General features: G+C 58.8%; 7 protein-coding genes across 7 annotated transcripts; 3 read left to right on the plus strand and 4 right to left on the minus strand.

Moving 5' to 3' along the window:
- Positions 1-46: 46 nt before the first annotated feature.
- On the minus strand, positions 47-11950 carry KRP23_4733 (uncharacterized protein; the record flags this gene model as incomplete). The annotated part of the gene is made up of 2 exons (XM_067889726.1): positions 47-11416; positions 11489-11950. 2 exons carry the CDS (start codon positions 11948-11950, stop codon positions 47-49), a joined length of 11832 nt encoding a protein of 3943 aa, XP_067748861.1.
- Positions 11951-12852: 902 nt separating this feature from the next.
- KRP23_4734 (uncharacterized protein) lies at positions 12853-13380 on the plus strand (the record flags this gene model as incomplete). Its single annotated transcript, XM_067889727.1, has 1 exon — positions 12853-13380. The coding sequence occupies one exon, from the start codon at positions 12853-12855 to the stop codon at positions 13378-13380; it is 528 nt and encodes a 175-aa protein (XP_067748862.1).
- Positions 13381-13616: 236 nt separating this feature from the next.
- On the minus strand, positions 13617-14792 carry KRP23_4735 (Branched-chain-amino-acid aminotransferase; the record flags this gene model as incomplete). Its single annotated transcript, XM_067889728.1, has 1 exon — positions 13617-14792. The coding sequence occupies one exon, from the start codon at positions 14790-14792 to the stop codon at positions 13617-13619; it is 1176 nt and encodes a 391-aa protein (XP_067748863.1).
- Positions 14793-15542: 750 nt separating this feature from the next.
- Positions 15543-16262, plus strand: KRP23_4736 (uncharacterized protein; the record flags this gene model as incomplete). Its single annotated transcript, XM_067889729.1, has 1 exon — positions 15543-16262. One exon carries the CDS (start codon positions 15543-15545, stop codon positions 16260-16262), a length of 720 nt encoding a protein of 239 aa, XP_067748864.1.
- A 340-nt stretch (positions 16263-16602) lies between these two features.
- KRP23_4737 (uncharacterized protein) lies at positions 16603-19749 on the minus strand (the record flags this gene model as incomplete). Its single annotated transcript, XM_067889731.1, has 2 exons — positions 16603-17560; positions 17636-19749. The coding sequence occupies 2 exons, from the start codon at positions 19747-19749 to the stop codon at positions 16603-16605; spliced, it is 3072 nt and encodes a 1023-aa protein (XP_067748865.1).
- Positions 19750-20027: 278 nt separating this feature from the next.
- On the plus strand, positions 20028-21098 carry KRP23_4738 (uncharacterized protein; the record flags this gene model as incomplete). The annotated part of the gene is made up of 1 exon (XM_067889732.1): positions 20028-21098. The coding sequence occupies one exon, from the start codon at positions 20028-20030 to the stop codon at positions 21096-21098; it is 1071 nt and encodes a 356-aa protein (XP_067748866.1).
- Positions 21099-23749: 2651 nt separating this feature from the next.
- KRP23_4739 (uncharacterized protein) lies at positions 23750-24988 on the minus strand (the record flags this gene model as incomplete). Its single annotated transcript, XM_067889733.1, has 1 exon — positions 23750-24988. One exon carries the CDS (start codon positions 24986-24988, stop codon positions 23750-23752), a length of 1239 nt encoding a protein of 412 aa, XP_067748867.1.
- Positions 24989-26519: the final 1531 nt, after the last annotated feature.

The raw sequence follows: 26519 nt of genomic DNA on the forward strand, positions 1-26519 counted from the left end.
TCACTCTGCGTCCTCCGCTTCCTTGCCGCTCTGTGGCCAAGTCACTTTAGCTTCGCAGCATGCGGTGCTGCTCTGGGGATTCAGGCTCCCAGCGGTCCGCGGCCCAGCAGTCGTTCTGGACCCAGTCCACAGCGTTCTGGAAGTGCGGAGGCTGCTCATACACGCCGTAGAAGCCAAACTTGTTGGCCGCCTGCTCAATGCAGTCCTGAAGGACCTGGACACGGCCAGCCTTCTCCTTCTCCTCCTCTGCGAGCTTCTCTTCCTCAGCCTTCAGCGCCGAGACCTTCTCCTCGTAGTGCTTAGCAATCCAATCACGGAATTCAACCTTCGTCATAAAGGTCGAGCCAGGGACTCCCGGTTCCTCCACAGCAGGCTCCGGCACAATCACGGGCTCCTCGAGCTCAGGGATCACGAGCTTCTCCTCGCCGGACGGAGTCTCCTCCACACTCACCTGCTCCGTCGTCGTCTCACCGTGCTCGTCAACGATCTCAACAGTCTGCTCGCCGTGCTCGGCCTCGCCCACAACGATCACCTGCTGCGTCTCGCCAGAAGGCGTCACCACCTGCGGCTGCTCGCCGGTCAGCTCGGCCTCGTTCTTCACCTCCTCCGGCACCTCGGGCACAACCACGGGCTCCTCCACGTCCGGCAGCACCAACTTCTCCTCGCCGGACGCAGTCTCGACCGCCTTCACCTCCTCCGTCGTCGTCTGGCCCTGCTCGTTTTCGATCTGAACCGTCGTCTCACCGTGTTCGACCTCGCCGATGATGGTCACCTGCTCCTTCTCGCCAGTAGCGGTGGTCACGTCGATGGTCTGCTGCACCTCCGTGTTCTCGCCAGAGAGACCCGGTTCCTCCACAGCAGGCTCCGGCACAATCACGGGCTCCTCGAGCTCAGGGATCACGAGCTTCTCCTCGCCGGACGGAGTCTCCTCCACACTCACCTGCTCCGTCGTCGTCTCACCGTGCTCGTCAACGATCTCAACAGTCTGCTCGCCGTGCTCGGCCTCGCCCACAACGATCACCTGCTGCGTCTCGCCAGAAGGCGTCACCACGTCAACCACCTGCGGCTGCTCGCCGGTCAGCTCGGCCTCGTTCTTCACCTCCTCCGGCACCTCGGGCACAACCACGGGCTCCTCCACGTCCGGCAGCACCAACTTCTCCTCGCCGGACGCAGTCTCGACCGCCTTCACCTCCTCCGTCGTCGTCTGGCCCTGCTCGTTTTCGATCTGAACCGTCGTCTCACCGTGTTCGACCTCGCCGATGATGGTCACCTGCTCCTTCTCGCCAGTAGCGGTGGTCACGTCGATGGTCTGCTGCACCTCCGTGTTCTCGCCAGAGAGACCCGGTTCCTCCACAGCAGGCTCCGGCACAATCACGGGCTCCTCGAGCTCAGGGATCACGAGCTTCTCCTCGCCGGACGGAGTCTCCTCCACACTCACCTGCTCCGTCGTCGTCTCACCGTGCTCGTCAACGATCTCAACAGTCTGCTCGCCGTGCTCGGCCTCGCCCACAACGATCACCTGCTGCGTCTCGCCAGAAGGCGTCACCACGTCAACCACCTGCGGCTGCTCGCCGGTCAGCTCGGCCTCGTTCTTCACCTCCTCCGGCACCTCGGGCACAACCACGGGCTCCTCCACGTCCGGCAGCACCAACTTCTCCTCGCCGGACGCAGTCTCGACCGCCTTCACCTCCTCCGTCGTCGTCTGGCCCTGCTCGTTTTCGATCTGAACCGTCGTCTCACCGTGTTCGACCTCGCCGATGATGGTCACCTGCTCCTTCTCGCCAGTAGCGGTGGTCACGTCGATGGTCTGCTGCACCTCCGTGTTCTCGCCAGAGAGACCCGGTTCCTCCACAGCAGGCTCCGGCACAATCACGGGCTCCTCGAGCTCAGGGATCACGAGCTTCTCCTCGCCGGACGGAGTCTCCTCCACACTCACCTGCTCCGTCGTCGTCTCACCGTGCTCGTCAACGATCTCAACAGTCTGCTCGCCGTGCTCGGCCTCGCCCACAACGATCACCTGCTGCGTCTCGCCAGAAGGCGTCACCACGTCAACCACCTGCGGCTGCTCGCCGGTCAGCTCGGCCTCGTTCTTCACCTCCTCCGGCACCTCGGGCACAACCACGGGCTCCTCCACGTCCGGCAGCACCAACTTCTCCTCGCCGGACGCAGTCTCGACCGCCTTCACCTCCTCCGTCGTCGTCTGGCCCTGCTCGTTTTCGATCTGAACCGTCGTCTCACCGTGTTCAACCTCGCCGATGATGGTCACCTGCTCCTTCTCGCCAGTAGCGGTGGTCACGTCGATGGTCTGCTGCACCTCCGTGTTCTCGCCAGAGAGACCCGGTTCCTCCACAGCAGGCTCCGGCACAATCACGGGCTCCTCGAGCTCAGGGATCACGAGCTTCTCCTCGCCGGACGGAGTCTCCTCCACACTCACCTGCTCCGTCGTCGTCTCACCGTGCTCGTCAACGATCTCAACAGTCTGCTCGCCGTGCTCGGCCTCGCCCACAACGATCACCTGCTGCGTCTCGCCAGAAGGCGTCACCACGTCAACCACCTGCGGCTGCTCGCCGGTCAGCTCGGCCTCGTTCTTCACCTCCTCCGGCACCTCGGGCACAACCACGGGCTCCTCCACGTCCGGCAGCACCAACTTCTCCTCGCCGGACGCAGTCTCGACCGCCTTCACCTCCTCCGTCGTCGTCTGGCCCTGCTCGTTTTCGATCTGAACCGTCGTCTCACCGTGTTCGACCTCGCCGATGATGGTCACCTGCTCCTTCTCGCCAGTAGCGGTGGTCACGTCGATGGTCTGCTGCACCTCCGTGTTCTCGCCAGAGAGACCCGGTTCCTCCACAGCAGGCTCCGGCACAATCACGGGCTCCTCGAGCTCAGGGATCACGAGCTTCTCCTCGCCGGACGGAGTCTCCTCCACACTCACCTGCTCCGTCGTCGTCTCACCGTGCTCGTCAACGATCTCAACAGTCTGCTCGCCGTGCTCGGCCTCACCCACAACGATCACCTGCTGCGTCTCGCCAGAAGGCGTCACCACGTCAACCACCTGCGGCTGCTCGCCGGTCAGCTCGGCCTCGTTCTTCACCTCCTCCGGCACCTCGGGCACAACCACGGGCTCCTCCACGTCCGGCAGCACCAACTTCTCCTCGCCGGACGCAGTCTCGACCGCCTTCACCTCCTCCGTCGTCGTCTGGCCCTGCTCGTTTTCGATCTGAACCGTCGTCTCACCGTGTTCGACCTCGCCGATGATGGTCACCTGCTCCTTCTCGCCAGTAGCGGTGGTCACGTCGATGGTCTGCTGCACCTCCGTGTTCTCGCCAGAGAGACCCGGTTCCTCCACAGCAGGCTCCGGCACAATCACGGGCTCCTCGAGCTCAGGGATCACGAGCTTCTCCTCGCCGGACGGAGTCTCCTCCACACTCACCTGCTCCGTCGTCGTCTCACCGTGCTCGTCAACGATCTCAACAGTCTGCTCGCCGTGCTCGGCCTCACCCACAACGATCACCTGCTGCGTCTCGCCAGAAGGCGTCACCACGTCAACCACCTGCGGCTGCTCGCCGGTCAGCTCGGCCTCGTTCTTCACCTCCTCCGGCACCTCGGGCACAACCACGGGCTCCTCCACGTCCGGCAGCACCAACTTCTCCTCGCCGGACGCAGTCTCGACCGCCTTCACCTCCTCCGTCGTCGTCTGGCCCTGCTCGTTTTCGATCTGAACCGTCGTCTCACCGTGTTCGACCTCGCCGATGATGGTCACCTGCTCCTTCTCGCCAGTAGCGGTGGTCACGTCGATGGTCTGCTGCACCTCCGTGTTCTCGCCAGAGAGACCCGGTTCCTCCACAGCAGGCTCCGGCACAATCACGGGCTCCTCGAGCTCAGGGATCACGAGCTTCTCCTCGCCGGACGGAGTCTCCTCCACACTCACCTGCTCCGTCGTCGTCTCACCGTGCTCGTCAACGATCTCAACAGTCTGCTCGCCGTGCTCGGCCTCGCCCACAACGATCACCTGCTGCGTCTCGCCAGAAGGCGTCACCACGTCAACCACCTGCGGCTGCTCGCCGGTCAGCTCGGCCTCGTTCTTCACCTCCTCCGGCACCTCGGGCACAACCACGGGCTCCTCCACGTCCGGCAGCACCAACTTCTCCTCGCCGGACGCAGTCTCGACCGCCTTCACCTCCTCCGTCGTCGTCTGGCCCTGCTCGTTTTCGATCTGAACCGTCGTCTCACCGTGTTCGACCTCGCCGATGATGGTCACCTGCTCCTTCTCGCCAGTAGCGGTGGTCACGTCGATGGTCTGCTGCACCTCCGTGTTCTCGCCAGAGAGACCCGGTTCCTCCACAGCAGGCTCCGGCACAATCACGGGCTCCTCGAGCTCAGGGATCACGAGCTTCTCCTCGCCGGACGGAGTCTCCTCCACACTCACCTGCTCCGTCGTCGTCTCACCGTGCTCGTCAACGATCTCAACAGTCTGCTCGCCGTGCTCGGCCTCGCCCACAACGATCACCTGCTGCGTCTCGCCAGAAGGCGTCACCACGTCAACCACCTGCGGCTGCTCGCCGGTCAGCTCGGCCTCGTTCTTCACCTCCTCCGGCACCTCGGGCACAACCACGGGCTCCTCCACGTCCGGCAGCACCAACTTCTCCTCGCCGGACGCAGTCTCGACCGCCTTCACCTCCTCCGTCGTCGTCTGGCCCTGCTCGTTTTCGATCTGAACCGTCGTCTCACCGTGTTCGACCTCGCCGATGATGGTCACCTGCTCCTTCTCGCCAGTAGCGGTGGTCACGTCGATGGTCTGCTGCACCTCCGTGTTCTCGCCAGAGAGACCCGGTTCCTCCACAGCAGGCTCCGGCACAATCACGGGCTCCTCGAGCTCAGGGATCACGAGCTTCTCCTCGCCGGACGGAGTCTCCTCCACACTCACCTGCTCCGTCGTCGTCTCACCGTGCTCGTCAACGATCTCAACAGTCTGCTCGCCGTGCTCGGCCTCGCCCACAACGATCACCTGCTGCGTCTCGCCAGAAGGCGTCACCACGTCAACCACCTGCGGCTGCTCGCCGGTCAGCTCGGCCTCGTTCTTCACCTCCTCCGGCACCTCGGGCACAACCACGGGCTCCTCCACGTCCGGCAGCACCAACTTCTCCTCGCCGGACGCAGTCTCGACCGCCTTCACCTCCTCCGTCGTCGTCTGGCCCTGCTCGTTTTCGATCTGAACCGTCGTCTCACCGTGTTCGACCTCGCCGATGATGGTCACCTGCTCCTTCTCGCCAGTAGCGGTGGTCACGTCGATGGTCTGCTGCACCTCCGTGTTCTCGCCAGAGAGACCCGGTTCCTCCACAGCAGGCTCCGGCACAATCACGGGCTCCTCGAGCTCAGGGATCACGAGCTTCTCCTCGCCGGACGGAGTCTCCTCCACACTCACCTGCTCCGTCGTCGTCTCACCGTGCTCGTCAACGATCTCAACAGTCTGCTCGCCGTGCTCGGCCTCGCCCACAACGATCACCTGCTGCGTCTCGCCAGAAGGCGTCACCACGTCAACCACCTGCGGCTGCTCGCCGGTCAGCTCGGCCTCGTTCTTCACCTCCTCCGGCACCTCGGGCACAACCACGGGCTCCTCCACGTCCGGCAGCACCAACTTCTCCTCGCCGGACGCAGTCTCGACCGCCTTCACCTCCTCCGTCGTCGTCTGGCCCTGCTCGTTTTCGATCTGAACCGTCGTCTCACCGTGTTCGACCTCGCCGATGATGGTCACCTGCTCCTTCTCGCCAGTAGCGGTGGTCACGTCGATGGTCTGCTGCACCTCCGTGTTCTCGCCAGAGAGACCCGGTTCCTCCACAGCAGGCTCCGGCACAATCACGGGCTCCTCGAGCTCAGGGATCACGAGCTTCTCCTCGCCGGACGGAGTCTCCTCCACACTCACCTGCTCCGTCGTCGTCTCACCGTGCTCGTCAACGATCTCAACAGTCTGCTCGCCGTGCTCGGCCTCGCCCACAACGATCACCTGCTGCGTCTCGCCAGAAGGCGTCACCACGTCAACCACCTGCGGCTGCTCGCCGGTCAGCTCGGCCTCGTTCTTCACCTCCTCCGGCACCTCGGGCACAACCACGGGCTCCTCCACGTCCGGCAGCACCAACTTCTCCTCGCCGGACGCAGTCTCGACCGCCTTCACCTCCTCCGTCGTCGTCTGGCCCTGCTCGTTTTCGATCTGAACCGTCGTCTCACCGTGTTCGACCTCGCCGATGATGGTCACCTGCTCCTTCTCGCCAGTAGCGGTGGTCACGTCGATGGTCTGCTGCACCTCCGTGTTCTCGCCAGAGAGACCCGGTTCCTCCACAGCAGGCTCCGGCACAATCACGGGCTCCTCGAGCTCAGGGATCACGAGCTTCTCCTCGCCGGACGGAGTCTCCTCCACACTCACCTGCTCCGTCGTCGTCTCACCGTGCTCGTCAACGATCTCAACAGTCTGCTCGCCGTGCTCGGCCTCGCCCACAACGATCACCTGCTGCGTCTCGCCAGAAGGCGTCACCACGTCAACCACCTGCGGCTGCTCGCCGGTCAGCTCGGCCTCGTTCTTCACCTCCTCCGGCACCTCGGGCACAACCACGGGCTCCTCCACGTCCGGCAGCACCAACTTCTCCTCGCCGGACGCAGTCTCGACCGCCTTCACCTCCTCCGTCGTCGTCTGGCCCTGCTCGTTTTCGATCTGAACCGTCGTCTCACCGTGTTCGACCTCGCCGATGATGGTCACCTGCTCCTTCTCGCCAGTAGCGGTGGTCACGTCGATGGTCTGCTGCACCTCCGTGTTCTCGCCAGAGAGACCCGGTTCCTCCACAGCAGGCTCCGGCACAATCACGGGCTCCTCGAGCTCAGGGATCACGAGCTTCTCCTCGCCGGACGGAGTCTCCTCCACACTCACCTGCTCCGTCGTCGTCTCACCGTGCTCGTCAACGATCTCAACAGTCTGCTCGCCGTGCTCGGCCTCGCCCACAACGATCACCTGCTGCGTCTCGCCAGAAGGCGTCACCACGTCAACCACCTGCGGCTGCTCGCCGGTCAGCTCGGCCTCGTTCTTCACCTCCTCCGGCACCTCGGGCACAACCACGGGCTCCTCCACGTCCGGCAGCACCAACTTCTCCTCGCCGGACGCAGTCTCGACCGCCTTCACCTCCTCCGTCGTCGTCTGGCCCTGCTCGTTTTCGATCTGAACCGTCGTCTCACCGTGTTCGACCTCGCCGATGATGGTCACCTGCTCCTTCTCGCCAGTAGCGGTGGTCACGTCGATGGTCTGCTGCACCTCCGTGTTCTCGCCAGAGAGACCCGGTTCCTCCACAGCAGGCTCCGGCACAATCACGGGCTCCTCGAGCTCAGGGATCACGAGCTTCTCCTCGCCGGACGGAGTCTCCTCCACACTCACCTGCTCCGTCGTCGTCTCACCGTGCTCGTCAACGATCTCAACAGTCTGCTCGCCGTGCTCGGCCTCGCCCACAACGATCACCTGCTGCGTCTCGCCAGAAGGCGTCACCACGTCAACCACCTGCGGCTGCTCGCCGGTCAGCTCGGCCTCGTTCTTCACCTCCTCCGGCACCTCGGGCACAACCACGGGCTCCTCCACGTCCGGCAGCACCAACTTCTCCTCGCCGGACGCAGTCTCGACCGCCTTCACCTCCTCCGTCGTCGTCTGGCCCTGCTCGTTTTCGATCTGAACCGTCGTCTCACCGTGTTCGACCTCGCCGATGATGGTCACCTGCTCCTTCTCGCCAGTAGCGGTGGTCACGTCGATGGTCTGCTGCACCTCCGTGTTCTCGCCAGAGAGACCCGGTTCCTCCACAGCAGGCTCCGGCACAATCACGGGCTCCTCGAGCTCAGGGATCACGAGCTTCTCCTCGCCGGACGGAGTCTCCTCCACACTCACCTGCTCCGTCGTCGTCTCACCGTGCTCGTCAACGATCTCAACAGTCTGCTCGCCGTGCTCGGCCTCGCCCACAACGATCACCTGCTGCGTCTCGCCAGAAGGCGTCACCACGTCAACCACCTGCGGCTGCTCGCCGGTCAGCTCGGCCTCGTTCTTCACCTCCTCCGGCACCTCGGGCACAACCACGGGCTCCTCCACGTCCGGCAGCACCAACTTCTCCTCGCCGGACGCAGTCTCGACCGCCTTCACCTCCTCCGTCGTCGTCTGGCCCTGCTCGTTTTCGATCTGAACCGTCGTCTCACCGTGTTCGACCTCGCCGATGATGGTCACCTGCTCCTTCTCGCCAGTAGCGGTGGTCACGTCGATGGTCTGCTGCACCTCCGTGTTCTCGCCAGAGAGACCCGGTTCCTCCACAGCAGGCTCCGGCACAATCACGGGCTCCTCGAGCTCAGGGATCACGAGCTTCTCCTCGCCGGACGGAGTCTCCTCCACACTCACCTGCTCCGTCGTCGTCTCACCGTGCTCGTCAACGATCTCAACAGTCTGCTCGCCGTGCTCGGCCTCGCCCACAACGATCACCTGCTGCGTCTCGCCAGAAGGCGTCACCACGTCAACCACCTGCGGCTGCTCGCCGGTCAGCTCGGCCTCGTTCTTCACCTCCTCCGGCACCTCGGGCACAACCACGGGCTCCTCCACGTCCGGCAGCACCAACTTCTCCTCGCCGGACGCAGTCTCGACCGCCTTCACCTCCTCCGTCGTCGTCTGGCCCTGCTCGTTTTCGATCTGAACCGTCGTCTCACCGTGTTCGACCTCGCCGATGATGGTCACCTGCTCCTTCTCGCCAGTAGCGGTGGTCACGTCGATGGTCTGCTGCACCTCCGTGTTCTCGCCAGAGAGACCCGGTTCCTCCACAGCAGGCTCCGGCACAATCACGGGCTCCTCGAGCTCAGGGATCACGAGCTTCTCCTCGCCGGACGGAGTCTCCTCCACACTCACCTGCTCCGTCGTCGTCTCACCGTGCTCGTCAACGATCTCAACAGTCTGCTCGCCGTGCTCGGCCTCACCCACAACGATCACCTGCTGCGTCTCGCCAGAAGGCGTCACCACGTCAACCACCTGCGGCTGCTCGCCGGTCAGCTCGGCCTCGTTCTTCACCTCCTCCGGCACCTCGGGCACAACCACGGGCTCCTCCACGTCCGGCAGCACCAACTTCTCCTCGCCGGACGCAGTCTCGACCGCCTTCACCTCCTCCGTCGTCGTCTGGCCCTGCTCGTTTTCGATCTGAACCGTCGTCTCACCGTGTTCGACCTCGCCGATGATGGTCACCTGCTCCTTCTCGCCAGTAGCGGTGGTCACGTCGATGGTCTGCTGCACCTCCGTGTTCTCGCCAGAGAGACCCGGTTCCTCCACAGCAGGCTCCGGCACAATCACGGGCTCCTCGAGCTCAGGGATCACGAGCTTCTCCTCGCCGGACGGAGTCTCCTCCACACTCACCTGCTCCGTCGTCGTCTCACCGTGCTCGTCAACGATCTCAACAGTCTGCTCGCCGTGCTCGGCCTCGCCCACAACGATCACCTGCTGCGTCTCGCCAGAAGGCGTCACCACGTCAACCACCTGCGGCTGCTCGCCGGTCAGCTCGGCCTCGTTCTTCACCTCCTCCGGCACCTCGGGCACAACCACGGGCTCCTCCACGTCCGGCAGCACCAACTTCTCCTCGCCGGACGCAGTCTCGACCGCCTTCACCTCCTCCGTCGTCGTCTGGCCCTGCTCGTTTTCGATCTGAACCGTCGTCTCACCGTGTTCGACCTCGCCGATGATGGTCACCTGCTCCTTCTCGCCAGTAGCGGTGGTCACGTCGATGGTCTGCTGCACCTCCGTGTTCTCGCCAGAGAGACCCGGTTCCTCCACAGCAGGCTCCGGCACAATCACGGGCTCCTCGAGCTCAGGGATCACGAGCTTCTCCTCGCCGGACGGAGTCTCCTCCACACTCACCTGCTCCGTCGTCGTCTCACCGTGCTCGTCAACGATCTCAACAGTCTGCTCGCCGTGCTCGGCCTCGCCCACAACGATCACCTGCTGCGTCTCGCCAGAAGGCGTCACCACGTCAACCACCTGCGGCTGCTCGCCGGTCAGCTCGGCCTCGTTCTTCACCTCCTCCGGCACCTCGGGCACAACCACGGGCTCCTCCACGTCCGGCAGCACCAACTTCTCCTCGCCGGACGCAGTCTCGACCGCCTTCACCTCCTCCGTCGTCGTCTGGCCCTGCTCGTTTTCGATCTGAACCGTCGTCTCACCGTGTTCGACCTCGCCGATGATGGTCACCTGCTCCTTCTCGCCAGTAGCGGTGGTCACGTCGATGGTCTGCTGCACCTCCGTGTTCTCGCCAGAGAGACCCGGTTCCTCCACAGCAGGCTCCGGCACAATCACGGGCTCCTCGAGCTCAGGGATCACGAGCTTCTCCTCGCCGGACGGAGTCTCCTCCACACTCACCTGCTCCGTCGTCGTCTCACCGTGCTCGTCAACGATCTCAACAGTCTGCTCGCCGTGCTCGGCCTCGCCCACAACGATCACCTGCTGCGTCTCGCCAGAAGGCGTCACCACGTCAACCACCTGCGGCTGCTCGCCGGTCAGCTCGGCCTCGTTCTTCACCTCCTCCGGCACCTCGGGCACAACCACGGGCTCCTCCACGTCCGGCAGCACCAACTTCTCCTCGCCGGACGCAGTCTCGACCGCCTTCACCTCCTCCGTCGTCGTCTGGCCCTGCTCGTTTTCGATCTGAACCGTCGTCTCACCGTGTTCGACCTCGCCGATGATGGTCACCTGCTCCTTCTCGCCAGTAGCGGTGGTCACGTCGATGGTCTGCTGGACTTCGGTCTCTTTGTTATTCTCTTCCTCAATTGGCTCAGGCACAGGAACAGCAAGGACGTCACCGTCAGTAGTCTGCACGATGAGCTTCTCCTCACCGGATGGAGTCTCCTCCACCTTGGCTTCGGTCTCGGTGTATCCGCCCTCGTTGTCCGGAATTTCCACCTTCTGCTCACCGTGCTCAGGCTCACCCTCGATGATCACCTGCTCGGTCTCGCCGCTTGGTGTGACTACGTCAACGACTTGAGTGTCTTCCGTCGTCTCGGCCGCCACCTCCTCGGGCACCTCAGGCACGACCACGGGGGTGATGTCGCCCTCAGCGTTCGGGATCAAGATCTTCTGCTCGCCCGTTGGTGTTTCGATCGACTTGACCTCCGTCGTGGAGTAGCCTCCATCGCCATCCGGGATCGCGATGGTCTGCTTGCCGTCGACGGGTTCACCCACAATCACGGCTTGAGATGTGCCTCCATCAGGAGTCGGGATCTCGACCGTCTGCTGGGTCTCGCCAGAGATGGCCTCGCCCTCTTCAGACTGGTCTGGCGGAGTGACAGCAATGGTCACCCTCGGGCAGAACACGTCCAGCATGTAGTAGAAGATCTTGTGGTCCTTCTTCGTGACGGGGATCTCGCGTTGGTCCAACTGCAAAACGAACAAGGCAATCCGTTAGTGTCATAAAACAAAGTCAACAACCCAAGAAGACACCGCACTCACCGCCTCCGAGGCGCAGTCGCTGTCGCTCTTGAGCTTCCCCTCCAGCAGCGCCAACACGTTCTCCTTGATGTCATCAGGCAGATCCGACGACTTGACCTTCTCCACGTCGATCATCTCCTTGTCCGTCAGGTCGGCCAGGATCTCGCCCTTGGACAGGGTGCCGTCTCCGTTCTGGTCAACCTTCTCAAAGTTGGGGTGGAACGCGTCTCCGAGCTCGGACACGAAGGCCTCGTTGGCCATGTTGGCCTCGAGCTTGGCCGTCTGCACGGCGCTCGTCGAGCCACCGCTCTTCAGGGTGGCATAGCCGACCCCGGCCGACGCGGCCAGCAGACCGAGCGTCGCGCCGGCGATGGCGAGCCGCTTTTTCTGGCGCCGCTTGTTGCTGGGTCGGTCCGGTGCCGCGACGCGTCGGATGAAGCGCGTTTCTTCATTTTCACTCCCGTAGTTGGTCGGAGACTTCATGGTGACAACAGCCCGGCGCAGCACTCAGTGACAAGTGATGACGAGCTCAGTTCTTGTGGACGATGGTCCCTCGACAACGCAAATTGTGAAGTGATCGATTCGAAGCGCTCGGCTCATGCCCAAGCTGCCTGCCACCACTTTCGTGGGGATCTCTTGGGCGGTCCGGAGATCTTGCGATCCTTGTCCTCAGCGACTCAATGACAACCGCATATCGACGATCTAGCCCCGCAAAGGGTCGGGCGATCCGCGTGACCCGCCGCCAAAGCCCAAATGGACGGACACGAGTCAAGATCGCGCACACGTTGAAGCGGCACATTGAGATTCTGTTGCGGCTCTCGCGGGCCCAGTGTGGACCGCACGATCCGCTGACAAGGCGCCGAGAGGCACGCGCTGTGGGTCCACTGGCTGCAGTGAAAACCAGTCGCCCAAAGCGCAGATCGGGTTGGCGCTTGCTCTTCAGCAACACCAAATGCCAATGATCTTTAGGGCGGCGTTCAATGGCACGTCACTTATAGACTGTGTTCAACACACAAATTGCCTGGGTCTGGATTGCTGATCCGTTAGTTGCAGTAGCTGCCTTTGGTTCGGGCACCGAAAAGCTCCTTTTTTGAAGAACTGTAAATCTCAGCCGTGTTGATCCCGAGTCAAGGATACGAGCCACTTCAACGTGGAATAGATCGGCCAAACTGGCCCAAAGCAAAGCAGTCCAATAGCTGTAGGATAGCCCTGGGCGTGCTGGTTTCCTTGCCTTGTACTATGACAATCGGTCCTTGCCGCCGGCTTTCTCGATATCACAGATGCCCCAAGTTGAAGTGGATCCGCATACAAATGGCAAATACGGCTCGCTTTCTTATTCGCCCTTGGTGTCGGTCGAGCCGAGCCATTGCCTGATCAGCACCAGCATGCAGTTCTCGCTCAACAAGCTCTCGCTGCGTGAAGATTCGCCGTTGCCGAGCTTCAGCTCCATGTTTCCCGCCAAAGGCGCCACCGGCACTTCGCCCATTCATGCGTCCATGACATTGGGCGGATTGCCACCACTGCAGAACGAGAAAACGGAGCAGACCGACGATGGGGTCGCCGTTGCTGGAGCCAATGAGATCGTGACAGCGTTCGAGAGTCTGGACGCTGCAGGCGCCAATGAGTCGCTGCTGCAGGAGCTTCAGTGCCGCTACCGCAAGGGCAAATGCCCCAAGCAGCGCACGCTCAAGAAGAACGGGTCGCTGCACAGCTACTGCGAGTACCATCGCGAGCTGTCGGTGCGCAACCAACGAGTGTTCGACCAGAAGCGTCGACGTGAGCGAGGGCTTGACAAGGAGAAGCAGCGGCCGTGCACTCGACGACGAAGCGATCCGACCGACTCCAGTGCGGGCGACGTCAAGACACAGGTGAAAGCCGAGAAGCGACCGACGCGCAGGCGCCGAGCGATGTAGTGACCAACTGCAGACAGCTGCAACTTCTTCTTCCTGATTGGCAAAACAACAAGCAGCTTCATCTCCAACGGCCCTCCGGTGCAGCAAACCACTCAATTATCTAAGCAGAAGAATCGCATTGATTTACTTACATCCACAACGCGTTCCGGATGCGCACTCGGGCTCTCGACAATTCCTATCAACACAAGAGCGTCTTCAGTCACCATCGAGCTGGGTGCGGATACCTGTCACTTGCTCTAGTCCACAACGATCGACCACGGGTGCTCGCGACGGCCGTACTGGATATCCGACAGCTCCTTCCACACGCGCTCCGCCAGCTTGCCGGACTTGCCGTCCGTGCCGTCGAGCGGGATGGCCAGGTCCTCGTCCATGTAGTTGATGGTGGACACGGGCGAGACCACGGCGGCAGTGCCCGAGCCGAAGACCTCGAGGACGCGGCCCTCCTTGCTGGCCGCTTGCACCTGCTTCATGGTGATGTTGCCCTCGGTGACCTTGAACTCGTTCCACTCGCGGGTCAGGTGCAGGATCGAGTCGCGTGTGATGCCGGGCAGGATGTCACCGCGGGTGAGCGGCGGCGTGATGAGTTCCTTCTCTCCCTGCTCGTTGACCCAGTGGATGAACAGGTTCATGGTGCCCACCTCGGTGATCTCGTGGTCAGGACCGAAGATCCACAGGTTCTGCGAGTATCCCTGCTCATGGGCGTCGTACTGGGGCAGGATGCCAGGCGCGTAGTTGGCTCCGACCTTGTAGCCACCGGTACCTCCGGGCCACGCACGGATGTAGCGATCATTAGCACAGAGTTTCACGGGGTTGAAGCCCTCCGGGTAGTACGGGCCAACAGGGGACAGGATAATGAAGAGTTTGGCCTTCTCCGAAGCTCCGACACCGATGGACGCCTGCGTGGAGATACCCGTGGGGCGGATGTACAACGAGTAGCCTTCGCCCTGGGGCACCCAGTCCCGGTCCACGCGGATGAGCTCCGCGAGGCACTTTGTGAGTTCGTCGCCGTCGAACTCGGGCAGCAGCAGGCGCTTCATGGAGCTGTTGAGGCGCTTCATGTTCATGTCCGGGCGGAAGAGGCGGATGTGGCCCTCGGCGTCCACGTACGCTTTCATGCCTTCAAAGCACTCGAGCGCGTAGTGCAGCACAGCGCTGGCCGGATCCATGGCGATGGGGCCGTACGGGTGGATCACGGGGTTGCCCCAGCCTTTGCCCAGCTCCCAGTCCACCTCGAGCATGTGGTCCGTGAACGTCTTGCCGAACTTGAGCTCCTCCTTAGGCAGCTTGGCCTTGGGACTGGCCGTGCGCTCCACCGTGAGGTTGGAAAGCTTGATGTCTGGCCCCGTGGAGAAGGCGGCGGCCGCGCGTGGAGACGCCATGCGGCCAAGCGACTTGGCACCGCGAGCAATCATGACGGAATGATGGTCTGAGCTCGAGACGTCAAATCGGGAAATGACACAGGAGCTGCTCGTGCCACCTGGTGCGATATTTGAACGAAAAGGTATGTGGCATGGAGATATGTAGTTGTTTGTATGTAAGTGGAGAATTAAACGAGGTGTGGTGAAGACACCCTCCAGGAGATATTTCCACCGGGGGGATGCGCAAACAACGGGAGCTTCGAGGTGTTGCTTGGTGTTTGCTGGACAAGAGATCAAGGGCGTTTCCGAGTCGCTGTGAATACGCAGTCAAGTGAAATGCGGTACGAGCACGTTAGCACTAGATGTGGGCTGTCGTGGAGCTGCTTGGCTTTTTATTTTTCATCGCTCACTGCTGCGCGAGCTTTGGTCAGATGCATACCTTTTGTTTTGAAGCCCCGTGAGGCGAGACAAAACACACCAGCTCTCTGCTAGAAGGCAGCCAGCCCCAGCGGGGCGAAATCCCTCGAGACTGGTGACCTCGCAAGCGCCTCTAATCTTAGCCGGGATGTCTTTGCGTTGGGGCACTGGAAGCAGAACCGCTGAGACGGAGTCGGACAAGATGGAAGTCTCGTGCCTCGCCACCTATTTCTGCCTTCAGGCAACTGCTTTCAATAGATGAGATGCCCCAGCGGTTATGACGTGATGGCAAATTGAACAGGGATGGCAGCAACCGGTAGGTTTTCCATTCGACGTTTTACCAGAGCCTCCGCAGCACACACCGCCCCAAGAGTTCACAATAAAGCTATGGGTGGCGCCGCATCGATCGACAGCACGCCATACGACGAGGCCAAGTTTCTCAAGTCGAAGGCCATCATGGAGTCGGTAGCCGATGACGCTGAGAAGTTTGCCAAGCTTAAGTCCATTTGGGCTGACGGCGCTGCCCCGCCCGCTGCAGATGCTCACCAAAAGAGCGCCAAGGAGCTTCCTGCTGCTGAAAGCGCGATCCACGAGGACCATAAGGGAGATGGACACGCTCACAAGGAAGAGCACCAGAAGGACGTTGGCCACGCTCACAAGGAAGATGGCCACAAGGACGACGGCCACGCCCACAAGGACGACGGCCACGCCCACAAGGACGACGGCCACGCCCACAAGGACGACGGTCACGCCCACAAGGACGACGGTCACGCCCACAAGGACGACGGTCACGCCCACAAGGACGACGGTCACTCCCATAAGGACGACGGCCACGCCCACAAGGAAGGCGAGCACCACCACAAAGACGAGCATGCTCACAAGGAGAGCGAACACGCCCACAAGGAAGGTGAACATTGCCACAAAGAAGAGCACGCCCACAAAGAGGAATCTCATGGCCACAAGGAAGAGGCACTCGCCCCAAAGGAGGACGGCCACGCAGAGGCACCGAAGGACAGTCCTAAGGCCCCAAGTGCGTCTGCATCTACGAGCAAGCTGCCGACGGCTCAGTCTGAGCACCACGACGACAAGCACTCCAAGGAGGCATAACTTCTTTGCTCCTGCTGAATCATCGCGCTGCTAGAAACTACCTAACGATGTGCCGGAGCTGCATAAATTGCCAGCTCGCAGCACAGGGCAAGCTTGAAGAGCTGCCTTGTGCTTGAAGTGTGCACCTGGAATTAAAATCTAAATATACCTTGTTTTGATAACCTATGAACAGAAACTTGTATGTTTTGTATCACTAGATTGTGGCTACTCCGCCCGACTTGTTTGCATCAAAACATAATGATTCGATGAACATAAGGCGCTCATCAACCGTCGTGGATAGGATGCAGTGTATACCTAACGAAGAACAGTCGTCGAAGTTGGCCTTTGTTGCTGGGTCTACCTACACGTCTAGGATGTATGCCAGCAGCTCGGGTGACTGCTGTCGCACTGAAATAGCAAACATGGCTGTCATTACCGACCCAACGAGCCACGTGATCGACGCACCGAGGTGGAATGCCAGAGCATGGAGCGCAACGGAGCTCCCTTCCAGTTCCTTGACCACTTGACGCAGCGTCACGTCGATGTAGATGGCAACCGCAGCGGCGATGAAATGCACGAGAATATGCCGATAGATGCGCAGGATGCTCAGCTTGCATATACCCAGCTGATCCTGTCGCTGTTCCACCTTGGTCACAAGAGCTTCACGCTGCGCCTGAAGGCCGAACTCGCCACGCTCGGCGAGGCCCAGCACGTCTTCCGACACCTCGTCTCGCGACGTCCGTTGCCGCTCTAGACGCGTCTCCGAAAATCGCCCCGCAGCAGCTCCTAGGTTGTACACGCAGTAGATGAACCACAGCGAAAGCACTAAGAGTACCACCGAGAGATCGGTGTGCGTGGACATCTCGAGCGTCTTGTCACGCAGCATTTCCGTCTTCTGCACGTAGTAGAAGGTGTGCAGCGCAGCCCCGCCAATTGCACAGAGCAACGCAGTCACGACGATGGACGGCAGCAAGAACACGACGCGGCGTATGAAGTCCGTGCCGCTAGTTGGGAACGCGAATAGCACAAGGTGGAAAGTCACTCCTCGGAAGAGATTGAACGTGGTTTTGGCGGCAAGGGCCGTCAGCAGCTGCACCGGGTTGGAATAGTTTGAATGGATAGCGAAAGGGTCGATGCTCAGTGCCAGTTCATCGAAGCTCAGCGTCTTGTCGGTCAGCAGACAGTAGAAATCAAACCGATTCAACAATGATGCATAGTTCACCAACGTCATGAACGTGACAGCAAGCGTCCAGCCCATCGTCACTGCTAAGTGCCGTCGCATCACCCGCTCCTGCTGGTACTCCTTTAAGTCAATGAAGCTGCACAAGCAAATGACCGACAAGTGACTAGTTAGAGAAATATCAAATGCAAAAGGTTAGTGTTGTCGCACTTACTCATCTTGCAGCGCTGATAGCTTCGAGCGCAAACACCGAAGCACCAATATACCACAGCACGCCGTCAAAACGGCCTTAGATGCTAGCAACGTCACAAGCCACGCGCGATCAGCCTCCAGCACATTCGAAGGGATCAGCAAATACGCAGAGGAATTCGAAGAGGATTCGTTCCGTAGTGCAGAGTGCTGACAGAGTCCCCAGTTTACCTGCTGGCTGGTATACATTGCGGTCATGTACTCTTCATTCTGCAGTAGGTCGCTCGATGTGTCTTCATGCAAGGTCAGCATCTCATCCATCTCAACCATCAAGCCGAAGAAGAACCAAGTGTAGATCAGAAGCTCGGCCACCAAGTTGAAGTAGTACCCCAAGAGCTCCAGCCACGTGCTACTCAGTGGAGCCGTAAACGCTGGCTTCCCATCAACCATGAGTGCATGCGGACAAACCTCGGCGAAGACGTCATTATTGCCACCATTGATACGAACTGCCACCTTTTCGTCGCGATGGATCCACGCGACCTCACCATCAAGTTTTGAGACTTCCTTGCATGGGCCTTCGATGATCATTTCTACCTCAGTACCGATTCGCAAGCGACGAAGCGAGAGCCGAACTCGATCGCTAGGCACATTCTTTTCTTTCCGACCGTCTTCATACCGGATTGTGTACGTCTTATCGAGATCATTCGAGCTAACAACTGTACCGAGGAATACCTTAGCTCCAGTTGACACTTCCACTGCACTGCCGACCTTAAATGTACTTGCAGGTAGTTGGATGGATGGCAGCGATAGGCCGTCCATCACGCCGTCTAGCATACCACTAAACGGCATCCGAAAGAACCGCGCTTGAATGTCGGCATTTTTCACTTCCTCCCGTTTACTTTGACCGTCCGGTCCATAAAACTCCACAATGCAGCATGCATTCGACTTCGCTTTCATGATGACGCCGTCTTTCCACAACACCCGTCCTGTTTCCTTGTCGGTACGACGAAATCGGACGTTCATTCCTCTCCGAAGAATAGGGGCACCAAACATCGAGAAATTTGGCAGGCTGGGTAATCCATCCCAGCTCGGGAGGGAGTAGTCGAGCCACGGGACAGTGCGCAACTTTCCCACTGAAAGTTGTTTGATCATGGTTCCGTCGAGCAAGTCTTCGACATCGTAAAGCGTCTTGCCGCTGCTCTTGGAAACCTTCAGGATGATTCCTTTGCGCTCCAACCCGTCCTTCGTGCGATAGTAAACGTGCGTGTTCATTTGAAATGGCACGAAATTACGATTTGTTCCCCCGAATAGGCGACCAAACGCTGTGGTGGGTCGAACAACGTCGAGAGGGATACGCTTTGAAACCTTTTCGGTGTCGCTTTCATGCTCCACATCACACATACGCTGCTCTCTGTTGAGCACTTTGATCCGACCACGACGAATTCGCCCGCTTTTGTCTTCAAACTCAACCAGTTGATTCACTCGCAACTGCGAGAACGTCGATGCACCATTACGGGGTTGAAAGCGCCCTTGTCGCGAATTGTCATCACTGTCATCGTCGTCGCTTGTCATCAATTCGCGCCCGCTTTTGTCACCTCTCCCTTGTGGTTTCCTTTTCCTCGTGGCAGGTTTATCATCTTCGGTGGCACTATCCCCACTCTCACCATCGGCGCTTTTCTTTTTCTTCTTACTGGAGGATGTACGCCGACGGATATCTTGTCGCTCCACATTCTTCGCCACTTCGTCGTCGTCATCTTCCTCTGCAACGTCATATCTGCCATTGCTTCGGACTTTTTGAATGTGGCCGTCGATCCATTTACCCTTTTCGTTTCTGAACTGCACTGCTGCATCTACTTCCAGCTTCGCACGATCGTCCCCCTCATCACTTCCATCCTCTTCTTGCCGTTTACGTGTCTTAGCCATCTCTTCGCGCTTATCAGCAGATTGCACGCGGTCTTTCGCCACGTTCTTCTCAATGTTGTCCGTTGCCTTGTACTTCACTGTGTAGTCGCCATTGCGGTGTTGGCGAACGATCGTAGCGTCGAGTGGTTCTCCATCTTCACCACGAACACGCACAGCTGCGCCATCTTTAAATGATGCCTTGCGGTCACTCCCACTGCCATCAGCTTCCGAGCCCATCGACAACCTCTCGTTTCACGAACTATGTGTGCGCTTGGGTGTGAATACAGTGTGCGTGCTTGTTACAATGGTGATCGCACATTGGTCGTAGCTCAGCATCAACCAAACCACTATTTCTGGTGGGTCTGCAATTCACCTCTCAACCGCTCGGCAACGACTTCAGCCGAAATAGTCACCACCACTACCACACAACCTGCTCACGCTTCAACAAGGTCTCACTTCTGACAGTGTCGCACCATCATTGCACAATACCGAGAATTGGTTAGTGAAAATTGAGAATGGGGGGATTCCCTTCGCACAACTTGTTGGCCTACCAGACAGAAGGCGACGCTTCTTCCGACACGGACCACCGCGGCTCACTTCGGTTGCTGACCGGAATGCTCACACGCCAAACTGCAGCAAAAAAGCATCGGGGCAAACTGCTCGTACTGGGGCTTGATGGCGCTGGCAAGTCAACGGTAGTGAATCACTTGTCACGAGTATCCGTCGGCGATGACTTGAGCCTTTACACGTCCCAAGGCCTCGAATTGCCTTCTTACTTGTTTCCGGAGCCGACTCGAGCGCTACAAACTGCGAGTTTTCGCATGGAAACCAGCGACAAATACCTGCAGCTCGTTGATCCTCCTGGCCGTCGTACTTGCCGAGCAAAATGGTACAGTGCCTCCGGTGATTTCTCGACTTTCGGTGGCAGCAGCAACAACCTCAACAACATCGCCCCAGTCGCCAACACTTTTCAGACCGCTCTCCCCGTTGTCGCTGTGCTTTTCATTGTCAATGCCACCGACCCTGTCCGCTTCCCGCTTGTCGCCATGGAACTCGTCCGGTTCCTCAAGCACAAGACGCAACACAAGGTCTTCTTCAACGCTCAGCTCTTCCTCGTGCTCAACAAAATCGACCAATTCTTACCGCCACTACCCGCCGAAACCCCAGAGGAACCTCAATCCAGAGAGTACCAGCAACTTCTCAACAACCGCAAGCAACTGCAGCGCTCTGCTACGCGTGAAGCTCGTCGAGAACTCCGCAAATGCGTCGACTACGCAATAAGAATGGACCGACGTCGACATCCTGTTCTGAGCTCGTCAAGCACCATTTCTTCTTCCTCCTCCTCCAAATCCAAGTCATACACCCCGTTCCTCCCATTTGCAACCCCCGCAGCGGTAGCAGCTGAGCTGGGACGTCCTTCTGGATTGCAACGCAACGTTAATACTTCCTCCTCGTCTTCTGCAGTTAATTCTGCAGCCTCCGCGCTCTTCGCGAACGTCTTCGAAGGCTGTGCACAAGACCGAGACAGCGTCCGAGCGCTGCGGACTTGGCTTAACGAAGAGCTTAAGAGGACCTCGTCTTCATGATACAAACATGGTTTTTGTTTCTTATTCATCGTCTGACTCATCGTAGTCATCATCTTCTTCTTCTTGTCTCTTGGTCTTACTCTTATTTCGCTCCTCTTCTTTCGCGACTTCTTCTTCTAGCGCGCGCAGAAGCTCCATCTCGGCGTCACGGGGCGAAGGGGCTATTTTCTCCACCGGAGAAGCGTCAGAGCGAGCGCGCTTTTGCTTCGGAGCGTCCATCGTCCAGGAGCTTTTAGCCGTAGTGACGTGTCACTAAAATATGGATACATTTTTTGCCTGCTGCTTCAAGGGTAATATCACCAGAATGGTGCGCGATTTCGTCACGTACTTTTCTCTGATTAAGACGGCACGTATATCATCTCCTTCGATAGTATGACCTGCAGCTTGAACAGGGCCTCCGCCGCGCTCGGGCGCACGCTCGGATCCGCTGACACGCAAGCACGACCAAGCTCAATCATTGACAACGGCCCCGCATCGGAAAACTCGAGACCAACTGTTCCCATGGCCACTCGTTGAAGAAGTGTAGCGTCCGTCATTTGTCGCCCGTGTGCGTTTTGCATCTCCTGTTTGGCTTGAGCGTACGGCAGTGTGTGGACGTCTAACTCGGACAACACGACGCCAAATGAGAACATGTCTGCCTTTTCGTCGTATTTCTCGCCCCTCATCACCTCCGGAGCCATCCACAGCGAAGTTCCCACTCCGGCCGTCATCGTCTCGTCCAAACGTTCGCGAGAGATTCCAAAATCCGTCAACTTAGCTTCGAGCATGTGGTTCAGCAGGATGTTCCTCGATTTCAAGTCACGGTGGATAACGGGAGGCTCCAGCGAATGCATGTACGTCAGAGCGTGGGCCACGTGCAGCGCGATAGTAGCCTTCTCGCGGTTGAAGCCGACAGGGTATCTCGATCTCTCGTAGTTGTTCAGCAGTGTTCGGAGATCTCCGCCTTCCATGAACTCCAGCACCACACACAGATCCGAAAGCGAGTCCCATGCGATACCAATGCACGAAACGATACGTGGGTGGTCCATGAGAGCAGTTAGTCTCGCTTCCGCCAGAAACCCGTTCACCAGTTTGATATCGCGGCGTGTACTTGGAAGCAGCATCTTGATCGCCACATGCTGTTCGTTGTAGATGCCGTTGTACACTTCACCAAAGGCACCCCGGCTGATGAGTTGGTCGATGCGAACCTTTTCTCGTGGAACCCTGTTGGCGGTGATGATGTCGTCGTCCCACAACCCAGTCTGGCCGTGATTTGCTCGTGAGCGGCGTTGGCGAACCACGATGAATCCCAGCAGGATTAAGATAACCACAATACACGCAACAATGATACCAACGATCGCTGGCGTACTAAGGCCGCCATTGCCTTCGCTACTATCCTGGATAGTAGTAACTGCGCTCGGATCGATGCTCTGCGTCTCATTATCTACCCAATCCAAGACCCACGATTCAATCGGAGGCACACACCACGTGTCTGCTATTTCATCGTCGCCCACCTTGCGGCACGGCACGATGAATTGCGCGCGATTGGGGCATGAATCTTCGCTCATGATCCACGAGCTCTGTTGTGCCAGCATGTAGATAGATGGATTGTCACCAGTGCCGTTGTTGAATTGGTAAAATTGCGGGTCGAAGCTCTCATCGAGATCTCCATTCGTAGACCACATAGGGCCATTCCTTTGGCTAAGTGTGGCGTCAAACGAATCGGCCTCAGGACTCAACGCGCACAACGTCTTGCTCTCCACATAACTGCGTTCACATGTCGACCTTGTGTAGGTGATGATACCTTCTTTGCAGGTTTTGAGCTCACACAGCGACCCATCGGAAAGTGTCGATTCTGACAGGAAGATACTACTCATAGTGAGGCCGCATTGCACGTACATCTGCACGTATTCCCCCACACCATCTGAAGCTGAACCGGATCCTGCAGATTCGGGAATGATACGAACCCAGCCAGCGTTCCACAGCATGGCACGTTGCAGATTGGCCGGGTATTTCACGAAGGTGGCCACGTCCTTCACGAGGGATCGAAGCGCCATGTTGAGACTCGAAGGGACCATGGGTGGAGCCAGAGTCGATAATCCTGTCAGCAGTGAAGGGATATCACTATAAGCTTGAACACCACAGCACTGGAAGACCACGAGAACTGCGAGCACGTAGTTGAGCCGCATCTTGAGACCGACTAGCCGCGCCGCACCGTGGAGAAACCGATATGAAGTCAAGCGCTGTAATGGCACTCCCGGCTTCCAGTGGGTACAGTTCTGCAAGCGTGGAAATCCATCAAGTACCAAGTTATTGGCTGGCCATGGTTCTTGACGCACCGATATGTCCACCCCATGCCGGGAGGTCCGGTGTGAAATGCTCTCGGGCCCTGTAGGCATGAGAGGTGTTTGTACCATCTCCAGCTACGCTCAATCAAGAAGGAATATACGCAGATCGTGGCAAGATTCACTCGCAGTCTACAAACGCTGTCAGGCCATACTTTCGGTGCTAGATCCTCAAGTCGACCAAGGTGGTGCCCAATAGTTACAAACAGAGGGGAAGAGCAGGAGGATCCGAAGAAAATAGAGTAATATAATTCCAAGGAAATGTCTGGACACAACGCTTTTGCCAGCGGAGCCTACTCAAGAAGTGGTGCAGCCCAGCTCACAACTTCACTTGACGTACTTCTCGAAGAGCGAAGTGAAATAGTTCGGATCCGTGATGGCCGCGAAGGGCTCCACCCGTTGAAGGTACTTGCCAAGACTCTTGTCGAAGTCCACGGGGCTCCCCGAGCGGATATCACGCACGTCCACGATGTGCGCGTGGTGCGCCTCGATGTGGTCATCGAAGAAAACAGAAATGTTGTCGTCCTCGTCTTCGTTGACGAGTAGCAGCTTTCCGTACTGGCCATCTTCAGCGTGGGCACTCCACCACTCCCAGTAGTCCCGCAGCGCGAGCGTGCTGGCGCCCTGCAGCATGCTCTGAAGCGTCTCCTGAATAGGACGGAAGCCACGGATCACCTGAACGTTCGGGTCTGAGGCAGCGTAAAAATCGGTCGGCGCGTTGGCACCTTCCTCCGCCAACTTGGAGGAAAACGGCACCTTCGTGAGGGTCCCGACTGCCAACGCCGTGCCCTCAGCATTAAACCCGTCACGGTAGAACGTGCCCACACGACGCGCATCAGGCTCCAAGTTCAACCGGAACTGCTCCGGCAGCGCTGGTAGTCCGACGGGGTGTCTCCCGTCCACGAGAAACTCCAGTTCCCTCGCCACCTCGACAATATCATCTCCAAACGTGCGGAACACCAGCTTCACCTCCACGCCCTTCTGCGTCACCTCAGGCGACGCCAAGTACGACAGAAACTGCAGGAAGGACGGCAGCAAGTAGTACTTCCCGTCGCTCCACGCCTCCTGCAGTCGTGACTTGGGCATGGTCGCCGCCAACTGCTTGGCAGCTTCTCGCTGCGTCCCCGCAGGGAAGTGGAGCTTGTGCATCACCTCGTCAAAGGACCCGCGCACACGACGACCCGGTGCGTTTTCGCCGCCGGTGAACGCCGACTGCAGCGCCGTGCGCTTCTTCTTGGCCGTCTTGTTCACCGCCTTGACCTGGTCGATGTTGCTGCCCTGTGCAGTCGCCAAGCTCTGGTACGGGTGCGCGTCATCCACGAACTGTTTGTACGAGATGAGCTCATTGGACTGATCGGTGGCAGCGATTGGTGGCTCAATGGACGACGCGTCCGAGACGCAGATCCACTCGGACGGGCGCTGCGGGTTCACGTAGCCCCACGAGCACTCCGACAGCAGATAGTCCACCGTATTCTCCATGGTGCGGCCACCCGCAGCGTCCGACATGAGGACGGTGCGGTTCAAATCGAAGTGCAGCACCATGCTGCGGCGCTTGCTGGTCGCCATGAGGAGCGAGGAGAGCGTCGTAGTCGCGATGAGGGGGTAGATTGTGAGCCGCTCAAATAGTGGCGACCACCGAAATCAAACGGCTAAGCTTTAGACCAATGAAAACAATGGACAGCAAATTTCCCGACTGAGCTTTTAGCACAGAGCTTTTGTGCCCAAAGTGCAAGCCATAATGTTGAGAGAGAGAGATTATTGATACGACCCAGCACATGTAAGAATGCTGCAATTACTGAGTACAATTTTACTAAAAGAGAGGTGATGTCATTTTCTTATGTCTACGTGTCAATGCCTCACTCCTTGCGTCACCAAGAGTCGACCTTCACCACCGAATCCGCAAACGAGGCCCAGAAAGGTTCCAAATGCCTTGTAGCAGATACGCTCCTAACCCCTCAGTCTCTCAATCGCGTCGTACTCGGCATCCACTGCATCAGAGACGTAGTGGGGCCGCAATGGTCGTCCAAACGGCGCCCACCGAATCGATTTCGTCGGCAGCGCTACCAAAAAAGCCAGTCAGCTGGTAACCCGCGGGCGCAGGGACCTTACCGACATTGTCTGTCTGGGTTCCTCCTGAGAAAGTGTTTCCCGCGCTGGTGGTGAAACTGATGTACTTGATGCGCGTGTGGCCGTGGTGCTTGCCCCAGTGAGCCTCCATTCTTGTGATGTGCTCGTCAGAGCCTAGCTCGTATGTCCTTCTCTCGCCGCCATCGCCGCCGTGGTAGATTTCGACCCTCGCCCCCTCGCGATTCAAAATTTGGATCCCGACACCGTCGACACGCTCGGCGGCGGAGATGATGATGGAGAACACTTTTTGACCGGGAAAACCGAGGCCCGCGTCCGAGTATAGGGCGCCGTGGGACCCACCACCGAAAAGTACACTCATTTCAGTTTCGTATTCCGCAGCGACAGGGCTACGTGCCGCCAGTGCCAGCATGACCAGCACCTGATACATGAACATGATCGCTCGTGACTTCATGGTACTCTTGATTAAGCAAACCCTTTGGGAGGTAGTGCACAGGTTGTCGTTCAGAAGGGAAGTCTTGGAATGAGACCCAACATTGGAGGTCTGCCCAAGCTTTCACGTCCTGCCTGGATGCCTGGCCGGCATACAGAACAGATCCCATGTGCATGTGTTATTAATAGTAAAGGCTGTTCCTCGGCTGTAAACTCAAAGCATTGAGATTGATCATTGTGATGCAGTTTGCTTATCGCTCTTGCAAACGCGGTTGTGGTATCACTCATATCTACTGTACACACGCTTCACGCAGAGTCAATATCGATTTTCATGGAGACCCATGTCGAGGTATCCAGACGCCGGGAGCAAGATGCCGTGTTCTCTCTTCAAACAAGCTGAGTTGCATTATATTGCGGCATGTATAAATACAGAGCAATCCTCGCCGTGCAGCATCTTTCAAATAAAAGTGGTCAGCTATTATAAATAATAATAAACAAAACTTTTTTTTTTTGGGGGGGGGGGGGGGGCATTCTTGCTGCCCAATATTCGTTGGGTTGAAAGAGGCAGTTCGCACATCAT

The sequence above is a fragment of the Phytophthora ramorum genome, assembly GCF_020800215.1.
Source record: "Phytophthora ramorum isolate Pr-102 chromosome Unknown Phyram_PR-102_s0003, whole genome shotgun sequence".
In the NCBI taxonomy this organism is placed as follows: domain Eukaryota; phylum Oomycota; class Peronosporomycetes; order Peronosporales; family Peronosporaceae; genus Phytophthora; species Phytophthora ramorum.